The 17,155-nt window shown below is 37.7% G+C and overlaps 1 protein-coding gene across 3 annotated transcripts in view; it reads right to left on the bottom strand.

Moving 5' to 3' along the window:
- The window catches only part of CADPS2 (calcium dependent secretion activator 2), a 1,413,577-nt gene that overhangs the window by 945,723 nt on the left and 450,699 nt on the right, over positions 1 to 17,155 (bottom strand). For all 3 annotated transcript variants that reach the window (XM_053716670.1, XM_053716668.1, XM_053716669.1), the window contains exon 8: positions 7,461 to 7,600. In XM_053716670.1, the coding sequence (XP_053572645.1) occupies positions 7,461 to 7,600 (140 nt within the window). The remainder of the gene's footprint in view (positions 1 to 7,460; positions 7,601 to 17,155) is intronic.

The following is a 17,155-nucleotide window of genomic DNA, read 5'->3' as shown; positions in this document are numbered from 1 at the left end:
TACTGTGATATACTTATTCCAAAACACAGTATATTGTTAAAGGGAGAGTCAACACCAGAAATGTTGTTGTTTAAAAAGATAGATAATCCTTTTATTACCCATTCCCCAGTTTTGCATAACCAACACAGTTATAATAATACACTTTTTACATCTGTGATTACCTTGCATCTCCGCCTCTGCAAACTGCCCCCTTATTTCAGTTTTTTTGACAGACTTGCATTTTAGCCAATCAGTGCTTACTCCTAGGTAACTTCACATGCCTGAGCTCAATGTTATCTATATGACACACATGAACTAACGTCCTCTAGTGGTGAAAAACTGCATTCATAAAAGAGGCGGCCTTCAAGGTCTAAGAAATTAGCATATGAACCTCCTAGGTTTCAACTAAGAATACCAAGAGAACAAAGCAAAATTGGTGATAAAAGTAAATTAGAAAGTTGTTTAAAATGACAAGAAAGTTTATTTTGGACTTGACTGTCCCTTTAAGGAGAACTTGTGGGTCTGGTGAATTGATATAATAGGTATAGGGAATAGCGAAGTTATTTGTTTTCTATGACTCACCTACAACATTTTCTACATACAGTAGCTATGATTGCCCTGCACTTTCCTGAGAAAATAGGTAAAGTCATGCTTTATCCTTCCAGTGCATGACAGTAATGCTGCCGTAAGCCAGCATAATTTTTTACAGGCTGACATTCTATTAATGAGTCTTAAATCTCAATTTGAGACTTGATTTCAGTCATATTCTACCTTTATATATAATCAGACTCTTATAATGGTTAGGGCTATCTATACTTTCATAAAATGAGCTTGATATCAATAGCTATAATGCTCAATTATGGCAGAAAAAAATAGAAATAAATATGTATAATATATTCCCTAAAAATCATTGTTGTACTCTCTCATGTGCTAGTTAAGTTTTCATTTTGACTGAACGTTAAATTGCTAATAGTCTTCTTTGCTTCACGAGAATCAAAAGTGGTATATATTTCTAATGTACCTTCTGATGTGGTTCATTTCTTACAATGCTTAAAGGGACACGAAACCCAAACATTTTCTTTCATGATTTAGGTAGAACATACATTTAAACAACTTTCCAGTTTACTTCTATTATCAAATTTGCTTCATTCTCTTGGTATCATTTGTTGAAGGAGCAGCAATGCACTTCTGGTTTCTAACTGAACACATGGGTGAGCCAATGCCGATCAGTATATTTATGCAGCCACCAATCAGCAGCTAGAACCTAGGTTCTTTGCTGCTCCTGAGCTTACCTAGATAAACCTTTCAGCAAAGGATAACAAGAGAAGGAAGCAAATTAAATAAAATAAGCAAATTGGAAAGCTGTTTACAATTGTATGCTCTGTCTAAATCATGAAATAAAAAATGTGGGTTTCATGTCCCTTTAACACCTTAATGACCGAGGACGTACGCCATACGTCCTCAGAAAAAATACAGTTAACGCCTGAGGACGAATGGCGTACGTCTTCAGTTTGGAAAGCAGCTGGAAGCGATCCTGATGGCGGGTGGGCACGTGCACGGGGAGGGAGCGGGTGGGAACCGCTACACTACAGAAATTATCAAGTATAAATGGGAGGAAGGGGGGGAAGAAATGCCCCAAAAAAGTAATCTAAGGGATCTGGGAGGGGGTGGGGGTTGGTCTTGGGCTACACTACAGCTACACTACAGATGTTGTGATCTGAAACAACCATAGGAAGAAAACCTAACCCAGTATGAAAAACAGCCTTAGCCGCATGAAAAACTAGGTAAGGAAACTCACAATGCAAGGCTCAGAAACTCTGTGCGCCGAAGCAATAGTCAGTAGAAAAATAACCTTCCAAGACAGAATATTTTAATGTCAACATCCTGCATAAGCCCAAACGGAGCCTTCTGCAAAACTTAGAACAAGATGTAAACTCCAAGAGGAGCACTAGATCTAAACACAGACCTGATCTAGTCAAGGCCTGAACCAAAGACTGGACAACTGGAAGCTCTGTGGATCTCTCGAGCAGTAAAACAGATAGGGTCAAAATCTGTCTCCTAAAGGAGCCAACCGAAAAAGCCCTTGTCCAGAGCATCCCAGAGAAAGGATCCTGGAAAACCTGGCCTTTTGCCAGGGGAATCCCCGCTCTTCATACCAGACAAAATAGGTCCTGCACCCCTTATAATGGATGCAACGATACACTGGCTTATGAGCTAAAATGAGAGTATCAACAATCCTTTCCGAAAAAACTCTCATGGCTAAGACTAAGCATTCAATTCCACGCAGTCAGCATCAGAGAATCCAGATTGTGATGAACACAAGGACCCTGCTCCAGCAAATCCCTGTAACAAGGTCCATGGAGGCGAAGCCCCTAAACTGCGATACAACTCTTAGATATAAACGGAGCAAACCGTCACACAGACGCCTGCTCCTGCTAGGATCGGACCATGCACAACAAAGCGTGACATGGCTGAAAGAGAAGGTTAAAAAGAAACCTCTAAAGAATGCTAGATGTCTAGCATATTCTGGATGAAAAGGCCGGAGCCCCACCTGGGTTCAAACCCACCTGGTACAGAAGCGGTGGAGCCAACACTCACGCCTTGAAATCTTGATGGTCTTCCCCATCAGATACAAACATTTGAGAAGGGAATGATGGTAGGAGACATCGGATCCTGAGGAGTACGCTCATAGAGAGGGTCGCTGTCAATGAGCTGATGTGGGCCTCTGCCCACCATAAAACATGAGACCCCCCATTTAGCAGGAGGAACTCACCTTCTCCAAAATAAGATCTCCCCACTGAGAGGTCCCATCTGGTATGAACCCAGAAGACCAAATCTTCCAAGCAGAATGCTCACTGAGTAACCAAAGGAATAATTGGAAGAAAACTCCCAACCCATGGACTTCCCTAGGACACTCTCTCCCCAAGAACAAGGAAGCGACAAGGTCAAAACCCCCCCGGAAGAGCTTAAGAGAAAAATTCTCAGAACAGGGAGATCTGAACGAACACTGGGATAGATTTCCCCAACTGGTATTCCATGTAAGTCTGTTAAGACAGATACACCAACTCCATGCCAAAGTCTCGGCCTCGGCTGTGTATATCACTCTCCACCCCGTGTCAACGAAGACCAGAAGGGGGACTGGAGGGCATAACCTGAAGGGTAAATTTTGCAAGATCTCAGGAAAAATTCCTCTCCATAAGACAAAACAGCATCCAAGATCCACCCTGGTGTCTACACCAGCAACTCCAGTCTAGATCCAACTCTGAGGATCGAAAATACACGAGAAAAACCCAAAAAGGTCTAGTAGCAGGTGAAGGTAAGAAACCCATAAAAAAAGAGACCCGGGAACTACTGTAAAAATTGTAAGCAGGATACTGCCACCTTAACCTCCAGATTCCAAGAAGGAAACCTAGGATCAGAACGAGGTTTACTATAAGATATGGTTCCTAAGAACCGGATTTGCTCAAAAAGGATGAACCAGGAAAGACATCCTTCTTCCTATCAAATGGAAGGGAGAACCTTACATTCTCCAATGAAAATAAGAACTAATAAGCTATGCTTAAAAATCATAGAACCCAATTAGGATGGAAAGACCATCCCCCTATTAGGGCATGCACCACCAGTGGAGGAAAAAATCCCCACAGTGCGATAGATACCAGGACAATGACTCCAAATGACAAACTTCACTTTCTCTGAGAAGACAATTGCCCAGAAAAAAAGCCTAGTTCCGTCCTCTAGAACCCCTAGATCCATATGATACAGTATCAAACACCCAATCCAGATAATACCTAAACAGGTCCAGCCTGTTAACAAGGATAGATGGGCCTGCTGTACCTGGACCGGAAATCTAGAAAATAACTCCTTCTCTTGTATAGAAATAAGAAGCCAACCCAACTAGCAACCACAACAGGTCCTGCCTGTCATCTAAGATACAACGTATCTGCCAGAACAATCCAAGGCGAAAACGAAACTCCTTAACCCCTGCATAACCCCTTTGGTTAATGCACGCCACCCAGCCCAGGTGTGTTCCAGATAAATATACTTAATAAGCTAGAAAGCTTCACACTGTGTAGACATGACTTGCTGCAGTGTGGAAATTGGTTAGTGTTAGGACCAGTCTTTATGGGACACCTTGAAGTGGTGACTGGCTTAGCAGAATATTATCATATTGTGTGACTAAAATCCCATTTCATTTAAAGGCATTTTTTTAAAGCAAAAAAATTTTTTTGCAGCATAAATATAAGTCAATATTATTGCGAGATGTTAATCCCAATTTTATTTGAACTATGTAAGTATATTTAGCAGATAGAAGTATATTTGTTTTTGCAGCACAAATATAAGCTCATATTATTGCGAGATGTTTATCCTTATTAGCAGCTATGTAAGTATATTTGGCAGACAGAAGCATATACAAATATGCCATGAAAGAGTGGACTTAAGTGGTTGGATGTGCACCAATATTTTTTGTTGTTTTGTAATTGTTTTGGTCACTTTGGTAGCACTCCCACAATATGTATGTTAAGATTAAACAGTCCTTTTGTGGTGTGCTTAACCAAAAAAAACCTTTGTTGTATCTCTCCTCACAATATACACAGGTATCAAATTCTGTATCGGAGGCATACCCCTCTAAAATATCAGAATCCTCCATAACTCGTCTATATCAAATTAGGGAAAGGAAAAAAGCAACTGGCACCTTAAACCCCCAATGGCTGGGGCACTCACCACCTCCTATGACCCTGATAGATAGAGAAGATGCTCCTCTCCGCAGACACCCGGTCAGGAATCACAAGCAGGGAAAAAAACGTGACCACTCCCGGTCACATGGTGCTCATGCAGGACCTAGCCCTGCCAAGGGCTAGGTCCTGCATGAGCACCATGCCAAGCCCATGCCAAACCCTGCCAAGGGCTTAAGCGTGCCATCTTAATATAAAGAAACTGCGCAGCTCTCAAAATGAAAATAATCTGTACGTTCCGTATCAGCCTAAGAGCCCAACGTTCTTACACATAAGCAGTCGAAATCACATAACAAATATGATTTAAAAAAAAACACTGTTCAATAATTTCCCTCAGGAGATATTAACCCATAAAGATAAGAAGTCCCACTGTGACCTTGTCTTCTATCGTTAACATGTGTGTAAAATAATGAAACAATCTTACCGGAATCTATGCCGTGGAACAGTGACACGGTCACTTCAAGTTTGACAGATTGTAGCAGCGCTTCTGACATGGACTTGAGTGAAGAAAGCAGGCAGCGAAACTCTTCAACGCTGATTGCTTAAGGAGCTGTTAATATGAGTCTAGATGGATTCGCAGAAAGACTCTCCCTGCATCTCCAGACTCTAACTTTCATCAATGCTCTCACTGAGAGGCTGACAAGACTACTTAAAACTCCAGTCCCATCTTGAAGGGTACTACCCTCCATAAGGAACTAATCCGAAATCTTCTGACACTTCTCTGCCAACTTCCTGTGACGAAAGGCAAAGAATGACTGGGGGATGAGGGGAGTAGGGGAGATATTTAAGCCTTTGTCTGGGTTGTCTTTGCCTCCTCCTGGTGGCCAGGTTCTGTATTTCCTACAAGTAAGGAATGCAGCTGTGGACTCTCCTCATATTAAGAAGGAAAATATTATTTCTGATAAGGCTATTTGCTTAATATTATCTGTCCAGAGGGAAAATTGAACAGATATATACACATGGGAAAGTAATAAAAAAAAGCTCCTGTCCTCTACTCAAGACCACTTACATATTATACTCCTGCTGCATGAGTACTCACACAACATGGTAAGAAATTACTAAAACAAATCCCCCCCCCAAAAAAAAATCTTATACAAAATAAAAATTTCAATTAAAGAATATATTATCCACATGCATTAAATAACAATGCATGAAGCAAAGTATATATAGTACAAAATGTATTGTTAGATAGAACTGCACCATGAGTAAAAGAATTACGAAACTGGATTTAAATCAAAATCCCTGTAAGTGTATCAAGACGCCAAATCCACTGGCCCTCTTTCTATAGGAGCCCCTCCAGATGTTTTATAGGCTTTGTCTAACAACAAAACATAATTGCTGTACCTTCATTTGATTCACACGGTTGTGTTCCATTGATGGCTCCTATGATTTTTCTTTATTTTTTTTTCATATACCGTCATGTGCACACTTTTATCACTTGTGTGTCCCCTTAATTGTGAGCTAATTATTCATGTATATCTGTAAAATGCATTAATGAGCATGCCATGCTGTAGAAGATGTAAACTAGTTTTATTAATTTCTAATACGTAACTTTATATAGCTATTACTATATATTTCTAAATTGTAAAATCAGGAGTGCTAGACAATATATAAATCGATAGCAAAGCCAAAGAATCAAGAGCAATGGATACTATAGGTTATCAAGGTGGGACTAAAGCAAGCTTAAATAAATAAATAAATAGAAACACCACAGGGAAACAGGATAAGATGAATTCATAAATGCTACATACATAGAGATAAAATAAATTGATTCTGTTTTTATGTTTTGGAGACTATAAGCATTTCTGTTATTTACTACAAAGACTATGGCTCCTATTTATTAAAGGTCTTGCGGACCTGATCCGACAGTGCGGATCAGGTCCGCAAGACCTCGCTGAATACGAAGAGCAATACGCTCTCCTTATTCACCATTGCACCAGCAGCTCACAAGAGCTGCTGGTGCAAAGCCGCCCCCTGCAGACTCGCGGCCAATGGGCCGCCAGCAGGGGGGTGTCAATCAACCCGATCGTACTCGATCAGGTTGATTTCTGGCGATTCATGTCCGCCTGCTCACAGCATACGGACAGGGTTATGGGGCAGCGGTCTTTAGACCGCTGCTTCATAACTGCTGTTTCTAGCGAGTCTGAAGACTCGCCAGAAACACGGGCCCTCAAGTTCCCTACGGAGCTTGTTAAATGGGCCCCTATGGTTTGAATGGAGACAAGATTCTTCTGCCATAACCAATATATATATTGAAATACCTTTAATTTGCAGTCCAATTAGCTACTTATTTATATTTAAACAACTAATTGTGTTCTAAAATAATATATCTGTATATTATAGAAAGTCTAATTATATTTAGCATATTTTTAGTGTCTAATGTCCCCTCTAACTAATAACAATCATTTAAAAAAAATATACTGTTAAAACGCAAATGTATATTTACTAGTAAAAACTATCAAATATCAAATGCCCCTCGATCATTGCCTTTTCACACAAAAAACAACTTTCTAAACAAAAAATAACAATAATCTTCCACTAAAACCAAAATAGAAATTAAAAATATGGAGGAACCTGTAATTTATAGTAGATTTCATTATGAGACATTACTTTCATGCAAAATTATGGCTAACCATTACATATTAAGAGTAAGGTCAGGCGTAATATCATACAAGATAACATTTCTAATTAAATGTAAAAAATAAATAAAAAATAAACAGCCAATGAAATATTTCAGCTCATCCTTACCCACAGTGTTTCATATGAGCCGGCTTGTCCATTCTTACTGCCAGTTTTATCTTCAGATCTGTGTCTTGGCTATTTTTAGGAACTACCATTTTATGTAGTTCTGGTGATTTGGAACTGTTTGGAGTTGGTGTAAGTATTACCTAGGAGAGAACAAATAAAGAAAACTGAGTATTATTATATTAGGAATTGTGGGGAAAAAACAATTTGGAACCTGGGATAATATAATCATACATTCACATACAACATTTTTAAAAAATATTTTATATGGTTTTTATACATATATCTATATTAAAAATACTTGTATATCTTCTATAAAAAAACACAAACTGATGCCAAATGAGCTTCTAAGACTGATATATATTTAATTACCCTCACTTTATTATCCATAGATGTAGGCTGACTGAATATATTGTTGGGATCTTATGCATTATACATACACAGTTTAATTAATACTTTCAGTACAAATTTACTTTATGTTTTAGCAGTCTCTTTTGCAAGTGTAGCTGACATGCTTTCTAATTGATTCGGATGTATTGTTTACAACAGAGACACATTGTCTTGTGTACCATAAGAATGATAATTAGAGACACCAGCAGCACACCAGTGTCTGACATTGTCAGTAATGATATATTCTTAAGATTTAGTGATGGAAAAACTGATAAATTACTTGGAGACCTTCTGATTTTGGTTATCTTTACAAATGGAATCCTGCTGGGTTAGACCAATCCAAACATATGAAACCCTATATCATATGTTAAAGGAATATACAGTTCCTCTTGCTTTTATGTATCCAAACCAGAACGAGAACAAGTCAGGTTGACTAAGGAGATAATTAAAAAAAAACTCCAGTATGAAAATAGTGAAACAAAAAAAAAATTGTATATAGCCTATCTGTACACAAAAACCTGAACTACCAGTGTTTACTGCTAGAGCAGGGCATCCTGGGTAATGATATGCACATGAGCTCCACAATCTCTCAGCTTATTCACAGATTCTCCAAACAGCTATCTGAGCATTTTGAAGAACACTCACATTAAAGAATTACAAAAGCAATAAGATATACACCGGGTGTAGCTATTTTTTTTATTTTTTCGGGGGAGTTCCTTTATTAGTGGCAGGAATGGTCACATAAAGAAATACACTTGTACTAAAGATAATGCCTTAAACTAGACTGCAATCATATTATTTATTAAAAAATTGCTTAGGCAATTAAAAATAAATTCATTTAATTTAACTTTATATAAAAGTAAAATTGACAAAATTTGGTAAAAATAGTCATGTTTCATTAATTAATTAGAAACGTGGAAGGGCTTTTTCAATAACAAAATAGTGATGTCTGTTTACTGCTGAGGACCACAGAAAAACCCTTGGTGGGAAGGATGTGGCCCTTGAGTCACTGTTCTGGCAGTGATATACTCCATCTGCTCTATTCAGCTCAAAGAACCATAAAAGATAAAATATAATATTCACACTCACAACATTCAAAAAATATATTAATTTTACACATGCACTTTATTTCTAATTTAAATGCAGTTTATGTTTAGTAGTAAAATTATGGCTGTCCATTATATTTATTCAAGTACTGTACAATGTAATTGTTTTGCTTTGAACATTTTACATATTCTCCGGGTGCTGCTCTGTTAGAGGTTGGTATTTTAGGCAGATGATAAATCCACAGGGTGCTATGCTACTTCCAAGAAGCCCATATTGTCTCCTACAGCATAGTTTGAATTTAACAAACATTCATAATGAAAAAGTACTGTAGACAGATTTTGGATTAGTCAGTAACAGAGCATCTGCATCCAACATAGTCAACATACCAAACCAGCCACTGCATTCCTGAGAACAATATTACATATATATATAAAAAGGTTCTAGAAGCCATTTAGTTTCCAGATTTTAAACTCTATATTTTATTACATAGAACAGGAGTGGAAAAAGCTAAGCATAATTTACTATTCATGGGTGAAAGTGCAAGTCAATTTACCATTAAATATAGGACATGGCCTCATTGAGTGCTCATCTTCTGTAATCTCTTACAAGTTGGGAAGTAGAGAGGAAATTTCCAGGACTTGTAAGTCTATGAACTGGAGATGTATTGTTAATGCTGTGTGACATAGCAATTGCCCTGGGGAAACTGTACACACATACACAGCTTGTTGTACAATTTGAAAACCGCATAGCCTATAGAGGTTTATAAATATGAGTAATATACTGGCTGTATATGTATGAGATATTATTACAGGGACACAAAAAAAACCATTTTTTTTACATGATTCAGATAAAACAAACAATATTAAACAACTTTTCAATTTACTTCTATTATCAAATTTTGTTTGTTCTATAGGTATCCTTTGTTGAAAAGAAGGGCATTCAGTTCAGGAGCGTGCACATGTATGCAGCCGTTTTGAAAGAATGCTATACATTTCTAAGAACATTAGATGGCAACACTATTTCCTGTGATGTATGTGCACACTACCTACCAAGGTATCTTTTCAACAAAAAATACCATCAGAATGAAGCAAATTTGATAGCAGTAAATTGGAAACTTTTTTATAATTGTATGGATCATGAAATAAAAATTGTTCCTTTAAAATTATACCATTAATACTCCGTCATTAAATGGTCAGAACTGAATACAAATACAACATCAATAATGGAGAGGCTTCACAAGAACTGCTGGTGCAATGATACGCTACTTCCTATCATGTCCGCTCCCACATTGATAAATATGCCCCTTGGAATACACTGAAATACTATTTGACACTGAAAAAATTTGAATGCATTAACACTGTGTTTGCTGCAATAGTTTCTTAAGGCTAACTCCACCCACTACTTGCCTCATGTAGAAGAGCAAATCAGGGCTTCCTAATGGAGTAGAAAGTTAACCACAGAAATTGGTGATTATGTTAGTAAAAAATTGAGCATTTTGATATTCCATATCTGATCATTTCTGTTGAGGCCAAACAGGGACTTATATACAGTATGGCAGAGTTAAAGGGACAGTAAACTCAGAATGTTTTATTGTTTAAAAAGATAGATAGTCCCTTTATTACCCATTCCCCAGTTTTGCATAACCAACATGGTTATATTAATATATGTTTAACCTCTGTGATTACCTTGTATCTAAGCCTTTTCTGACAGCCCCTTGATCACATGACTTTTTATTTATTATCTATTGACTTTCATTTTATACACTAAGTGCAGTGTCTGCCACAACCCACTGGTGTGAGCACAATGTTATCTATGTGACTCACATGAACTAGCACTTCCCTGTTGTGAAAAACTAATAAAAAAGCATGTGATAAGAGGCTATCTTTAGTGACTTAGACAGGAGGAAATTTAGAGGTTTAAAGGTTATAAAGTATATTAGTATAACAATGTTGGTTGTGCAAGACTGGGGAATGAGTAGCAAAGGCGTTATCTATCTTTTTAAACAATAACAATTTTGGTGTTGACTTTCTCTTTAAGTTTGTGAAGCTGCCATTTGTCCCTTTAACACTTATGTAGCAAGATACAGAACTCCCACCACATTGTAGTCAGCGCTCCTTCATGGACTGCTGTGAGGTAACTTACAGTTCTCATTCAGAATCTTAATGAACTTTTGTCAATTCTATCTTTAAGGGCCAGTCAACACAGTTGATTTGCATAATCAACAAATGCAAGATAACAAGACAATGCAATAGCACTTAGTCTGAACTTCAAATGAATAGTAAATTTTCTTTCTATTTCCCTTCCCCCTGTACCATGTGACAGTCATTAGCCAATCACAAATGCATATACGCTTATTCTGTGAATTCTTGCAAATGCTCATTGGGAACTGGTAACTCAAAAAGTTTAAATATAAAAAAAACTGTGCACTTGTTTTTAATGGAAGTAAATTGGAAAGTTGTTTCAAATTGCCTGCTCTATCTGAATAATGAAAGTTTAATTTTGACTTGAGTGTTCCTTTAAGAGGCTGCCCTAGATCCTAAGATCAAATGGCCACAGCAAAGAGAGAAAAAAAGAGTGCAAGATGAAAGTTGAACAGAGAGGAACCAATTTGTAAATAAAAAAGGAGACTTTAGAAGCTTAAATGGACATGAAGGAAACGAAAAAATATTCTTTCATGATTCAGGGTACAAATTTTAAAAAAACTTCAAATTCCAACTATCAAATTGAGTTCTCATGGTTTTCTTTGTTGAAGAGAATACCTACGAATATGTCATGAAAATACGAATGAATGCACCAACGAAAATAAAGATAAATGATTTTTGTGTGTGTGTGTGTGTGTGTATATATAAGTGTATTATGACCAAAAAAGGGATTAGGGGGCAGCAGAATTGTGAGTGCATAGGATAGAACAAAACCTAAATATGCCACTGGGTAGCATGTATATGTTTGGAGAACTATATGGCAGCAGTGTTGGCCCAATATATAACATTGTTGAAAGCATTCTTGCAAAGCCACTTAGGTATTCTTTTTTAGCAAAAGCAAAAGTTCTATCAGAATCATAAAAGACAAATGTTGGTTTGTATGTCCCTTTAACTATAGAAGTCCTTGCTTTAAACAAAATAAATGTTGTAGATCTATTTATTTATGCATCACTTATCAGCACATCATTTATTTTAGAAACAATGAAAACCAATTGCTGCTTAACTTGGTGTGAGTTGAAAGAAAAGTAAATTTCAGTAACTTTCTGTAAAAATGTAACTAAATACATCTTCCATTCTTACTTTGTATAATACCCCTTAGTGAGAGCAGAGGAAAGTAAATAGCGTATTGTTATTTATTGTCATGATCATAACCTATCATTTCTACTTTATGTTCAGGAATAAATTGTTTTTCAGTCACAAGAGATTTGCTTTAAAGGAACACTAACAATTTGCATTGTAAAATGTGCACAGTAGCTCTCTATCCTCCATACAAAAATAAAATACAAACAGTAAATTATTACTTTGTTAGCAGGTTGTTTGCAGAACCAAATAAGAGGTCAGTTGAAGAGTGAGACTTAAATCACAAAGTAAAATTGACCTTTACTTCTACACGGGTTTCAAAAGTAGGTCAACTTGTTAATAAGATAATTTAATGTCACCAAGAAGCATATGCAAATATGCTTTAAAAATGATTATATTGTATATAGGTTTATATTAACCCTTGACGAACAGCTTTCTCCTCTAGTGCCCAAGTCACAAAACCATTTAAATCAAGATCTTGGAAATGTCACTGGTTTCTAAACATTGATGTGCAACGCATGAGGTCATATGAAACAGCTATGGGCTTTTGACGCCATGCTAACTTCCTCCGTTTAGTAATAATAAGACTTTCTAAATCAGTAGCAAAATCTAGGCGAAACCTTACTGGTTTAAACTAGTTCTTTAAAAGCTAAATAAACACGTTAAGCTGTTAAAGGCACATATTTTCTATCACATATTAGAAAGAGCAGCAGTTAAACATATTACAAATATTTTGGAATACAAGTGGTTTAAGTAAATCTGTTTCAAATTAAAGGGACAGTCTAGTCCAAATTAAACTTTCATGATTCAGATGGGGCATGCATTTTAAACAGCTTTCCACTATACTTTTATCATCAAATTTGCTTTGTTCTCTTGGTATTCTTTATTGAAAGCTAAACCTAGGTAAGCTCATATGCTAATTTTGGAGCCCTTGAAGGCCGCCTCTTATCTCAGCCCATTCTGACAGTTTTTCACAACCTGACAGTGCTTGTTCATGTGTGGGGCAGTTTGCGGAGGCTTAGATACAAGGTACTTACAGAGAAAAAAAGTAATATAAACATGTTGGTTATGCAAAACTATGGAATGGGTATTAAAGGGATAATCTATCTGTTTAAACAATAAAACATCTGGAGTATACTGTCCCTTTAAAGGGATATGAAACCCAAACATTTTCTTTCATGATTCAGATAGAGCATGCAATTTTAAAAACTTTTTAATTTTACTTTTATTATCAATGTTTGTTCGTTCTCTTGGTATCTTTTGTTGAAAAGCAGGGATGTATGCTTAGGAGCCAGCCCATTTATGGAGCACTATATCGCAGCAGTTTTGCAAGAATGTTATCCATTTGTATGAGCACTAGATGGTAGCACTATTTCCTGCCACGTAGAACTCCAGATTGCTACCTAGGTATCTTTTAACAAAGAATATCATGGGAATGAAGCAAATGTGATAATCGATGTAAATGGGAATCTGTTTTTTAAATGTTATGCTCTAACTGAATCACAAAATAACTTTTTTGGGTTTGTTATATATATTTATAACCAGGCCTTGCTTTCTGCGACAGAAAGCAAGGCCTGGTTATAAATGGAAGATATTTGAGACCAAGCATTGTACATGCTATCTCTCCTTTCAGTAAAAACAGGAGAAAGAGTGTGTATTTGATTATGCAGTTGATAAACTGTGTTCTGGGTCCCTGGGGTTTGGGATAATTGGAGAGAGGGTGGGCCATTATCCCAGACAGCTGTGAAGCTGTCCAGCAGCTAATCACAGGTGTGGCTAATTAGAAGTTGTGAGGGTTTAAATAGCAGCCTCACTTAGGCCTTGGGAGAGAGTTACACAGCTACAGAAGCTGGTGGGTGTGTTTGTTACACTGTGTAAAAGACTTTTGTTCCTGTGAACTGAAAAAAGGACATTATTTTTACAAAGCACTTGTGGAATGCTGTGAAGTGCTGAGACACATTTAAAAGTACTTAACTTTGCTGCAGAGGAAGGATTTCCCTCTTTTGAAAATGAACTGCCTGTTTGTTATTGCTGTGAAAAATAAAGCCTTTTAAACTATAGTGGACTGTCCTGTGCTGCATTTGAGCCCTAGAAGACCGTGGTTAAAAGTGGTCCCTGTGACACTTGGTGGAGAATGCAGGCAACCACGTTGTATGTCTGAGGGCATATTAATCTGCAAGCAACATGGAGGAAGTCATTAAAGCTTTGATCCATTCTAATGCTATACAGCAGGAGACTAACAGAAAAGCTGCTGAAAATAGTGCAGCACTGCAACAGTTGGTCTTGGCCCAGTCAGAGAGTGCTATGCTGCTGGCTAAATCACAGAAGGAGAACACTGAATTGTTGATACAACAGATGGCTGCTGTGCAAGCTGAGACATTCAGGAAGACCCGGGAAGAGCAACAAAGTGCTACACAAACTCTGCAACGAGAGGTTCAAGCCATATCAGAAAAACTGAACTCTGAATATGTTGGTGGCAGCCAAGGTTCCAGAGTAATAAGGGCTAGTCATTATCTTCAAAAAATGACAGCAGCTGATGATGTTGAGGCGTATCTTTTGGCATTTGAACGCACAGCAGAAAGAGAAAAATGGCCAACAGTTGAGTGGGCGAGTATACTTGCGCCATTTCTTAGTGGTGAACCTCAGAAGGCCTACTTTGATTTAGAGCCAGCACAAGCCAGTGACTATGAGAAATTGAAAGCAGAAATCCTTGCACGCCTGGGGGTGACTTCGGCAGTCCATGCACAAAGATTCCATTCCTGGATGTTTTCATCTCATAATACTGCAAGATCCCAGATGTTCAACCTTATACACCTTGCCAGGAAGTGGCTGCAACCAGAGGTTAATTCGGCTACCAAAATAGTGGAACTACTGGTGATGGACCGGTTTCAGCGTGGATTACCTGCTTCCCTGCGGCGGTGGGTTAATCAAGGTGATCCTCAAACAGCGGATCAGTTGATTGTATTGGTCGAAAGATTTATAGCTTCAGGAGAAGTTTTGCAACAATCTTCAATGGATCAGCCCCACAATCCCAAGTCCCAGAGCTCTACAAGAACTGATAAGACTGTTCAGGGGATAAAGGGGATAAGAGAGCAGCAGGTGTATAGGCAAAACACCAGAGACATTTCCCCAGGAATTAAGGAAACATTAAAATATAACCAACCTGTAAGATGTTTTAAATGTAATGAGGTTGGGCATATTGCTAGAGACTGTGATAAAGATGAATTTATGGACTGTAATGTTGCACATTCACTATTGTCTAATAGCAACAGCTCTGTTAATAATGATTCCCATTGGTGTACTGTGACGGTTAATGGTAAAGTGTCTAGGGCTTTGCTTGATTCAGGAAGTATGGTCACACTAGTGGCTACATTTTTAGTACCAGATGCAGTATTAGATTATGGGAAAAAAATGGGAATTATCTGTGTTCATGGAGATAAACGGGAATATCCTACAGCTGAGGTGGAGATTGAGACTCAGTGTGGTAAATTAAAATATTGTATGGGTGTAGTACCACATTTAGCCCATGAGGTGGTGATAGGGAGAGATTTTCCAAAATTTCTGGAGTTATGGGAATCTCCAGAAATATGTCAAACTTCTGATATTTATGTATTTCCTTTCTCTGAAACTGATTTTGAAGGGGGTTCCATTGAAAAGGAGAAAAATAAGATTTATTGCCCTATGCCTGTATTAGTAGGTGATCAACCTTCTCAGAGTAATGAAGTACCAAGTACTAGCTCGGAAAATATTGATGATTTGATAGATCTAGTTGGTGGCCCTGGTAATTTTAAAAAAACCCAATGGGAGGATCCAACATTGGTAGAGGCAAGAAATAATATTAGGGTTATAAATTATGTTAATTACAAAGTAAGTCAGCCAGGGAGAAGGAAACCTGAGCAAATATATCATATAAATCTGTTAAAACCTTGGAGAGATAGGGAAGTTTTAGTTACCTTAAAACCTACAGAACTCCCTGTCACTGAACCAGAGGTAAATATATCGGAAACCCTATCTGTACATCAGAAGCGAGAGGTCAAGGATTTTATTAGAATGAACAAAGAGGTATTTTCTGTGGTACCGGGAAAAACTAATGTTATTAAGCATGACATAATAACAGAACCAGGGAAGAAGGTCTGCCTTAAACCCTATAGGGTCCCAGAGGTCGTAGAAAGGCTATTAAACTGGAGGTAGAAAAAATGTTAAAGCTTGGGGTAATTGAGGAATCACAAAGTGAGTGGAACAGTCCAATCGTGCTTATTCCAAAGCCGGATGGTTCATTAAGGTTCTGTAATGACTTTCGTAAGCTTAATTGTGTTTCCAAATTTGACACCTACCCAATGCCTAGAGTAGATGAGTTGATAGAAAGGCTAGGAAAAGCACGTTATCTCACTACAATTGATTTAACGAAAGGGTATTGGCAGGTGCCTCTCACTAGTCAAGCAAAGGAAAAGACAGCTTTTTCAACCCCAGAGGGCTTATTTCAGTATACGGTGTTGCCATTTGGTTTACATGGGGCCCCGGCAACATTCCAGAGGATGATGGATAGAATTCTGAAACCCCATGTTCGTTATGCGGCAGCATATTTGGATGATGTTATAATTTATAGTACAGATTGGGAATCCCATCTTCCAAAAGTTCAAGCAGTACTTGATGCAATACGGTCCGCTGGGTTAACTGCCAATCCTGCAAAATGTACTGTTGGTTTACAGAAACTAAGTACTTGGGTTATACTATTGGTAGAGGATTAGTTAAACCTCAGACAACAAAAGTAGAGGCCATACAGAACTGGCCACAGCCTCTAACTAAAAAACAAGCAAGAGAATTTATTGGGATAATTAGCTATTATAGAAGGTTTATCCCAAATTTCGCTACAATTGCGGCACCCTTGACAGATCTCACAAAAGCAAGGGCCCCAATTATGATAAAATGGTCCCCAGAAGCAGAACAAGCTTTTAAGCATTTGAAAGATGCCCTTTGTGC

The sequence above is a fragment of the Bombina bombina genome, chromosome 6, assembly GCF_027579735.1.
Source record: "Bombina bombina isolate aBomBom1 chromosome 6, aBomBom1.pri, whole genome shotgun sequence".
Taxonomy (NCBI): domain Eukaryota; kingdom Metazoa; phylum Chordata; class Amphibia; order Anura; family Bombinatoridae; genus Bombina; species Bombina bombina.
This window is presented reverse-complemented; position numbering and strand designations above follow the sequence as displayed.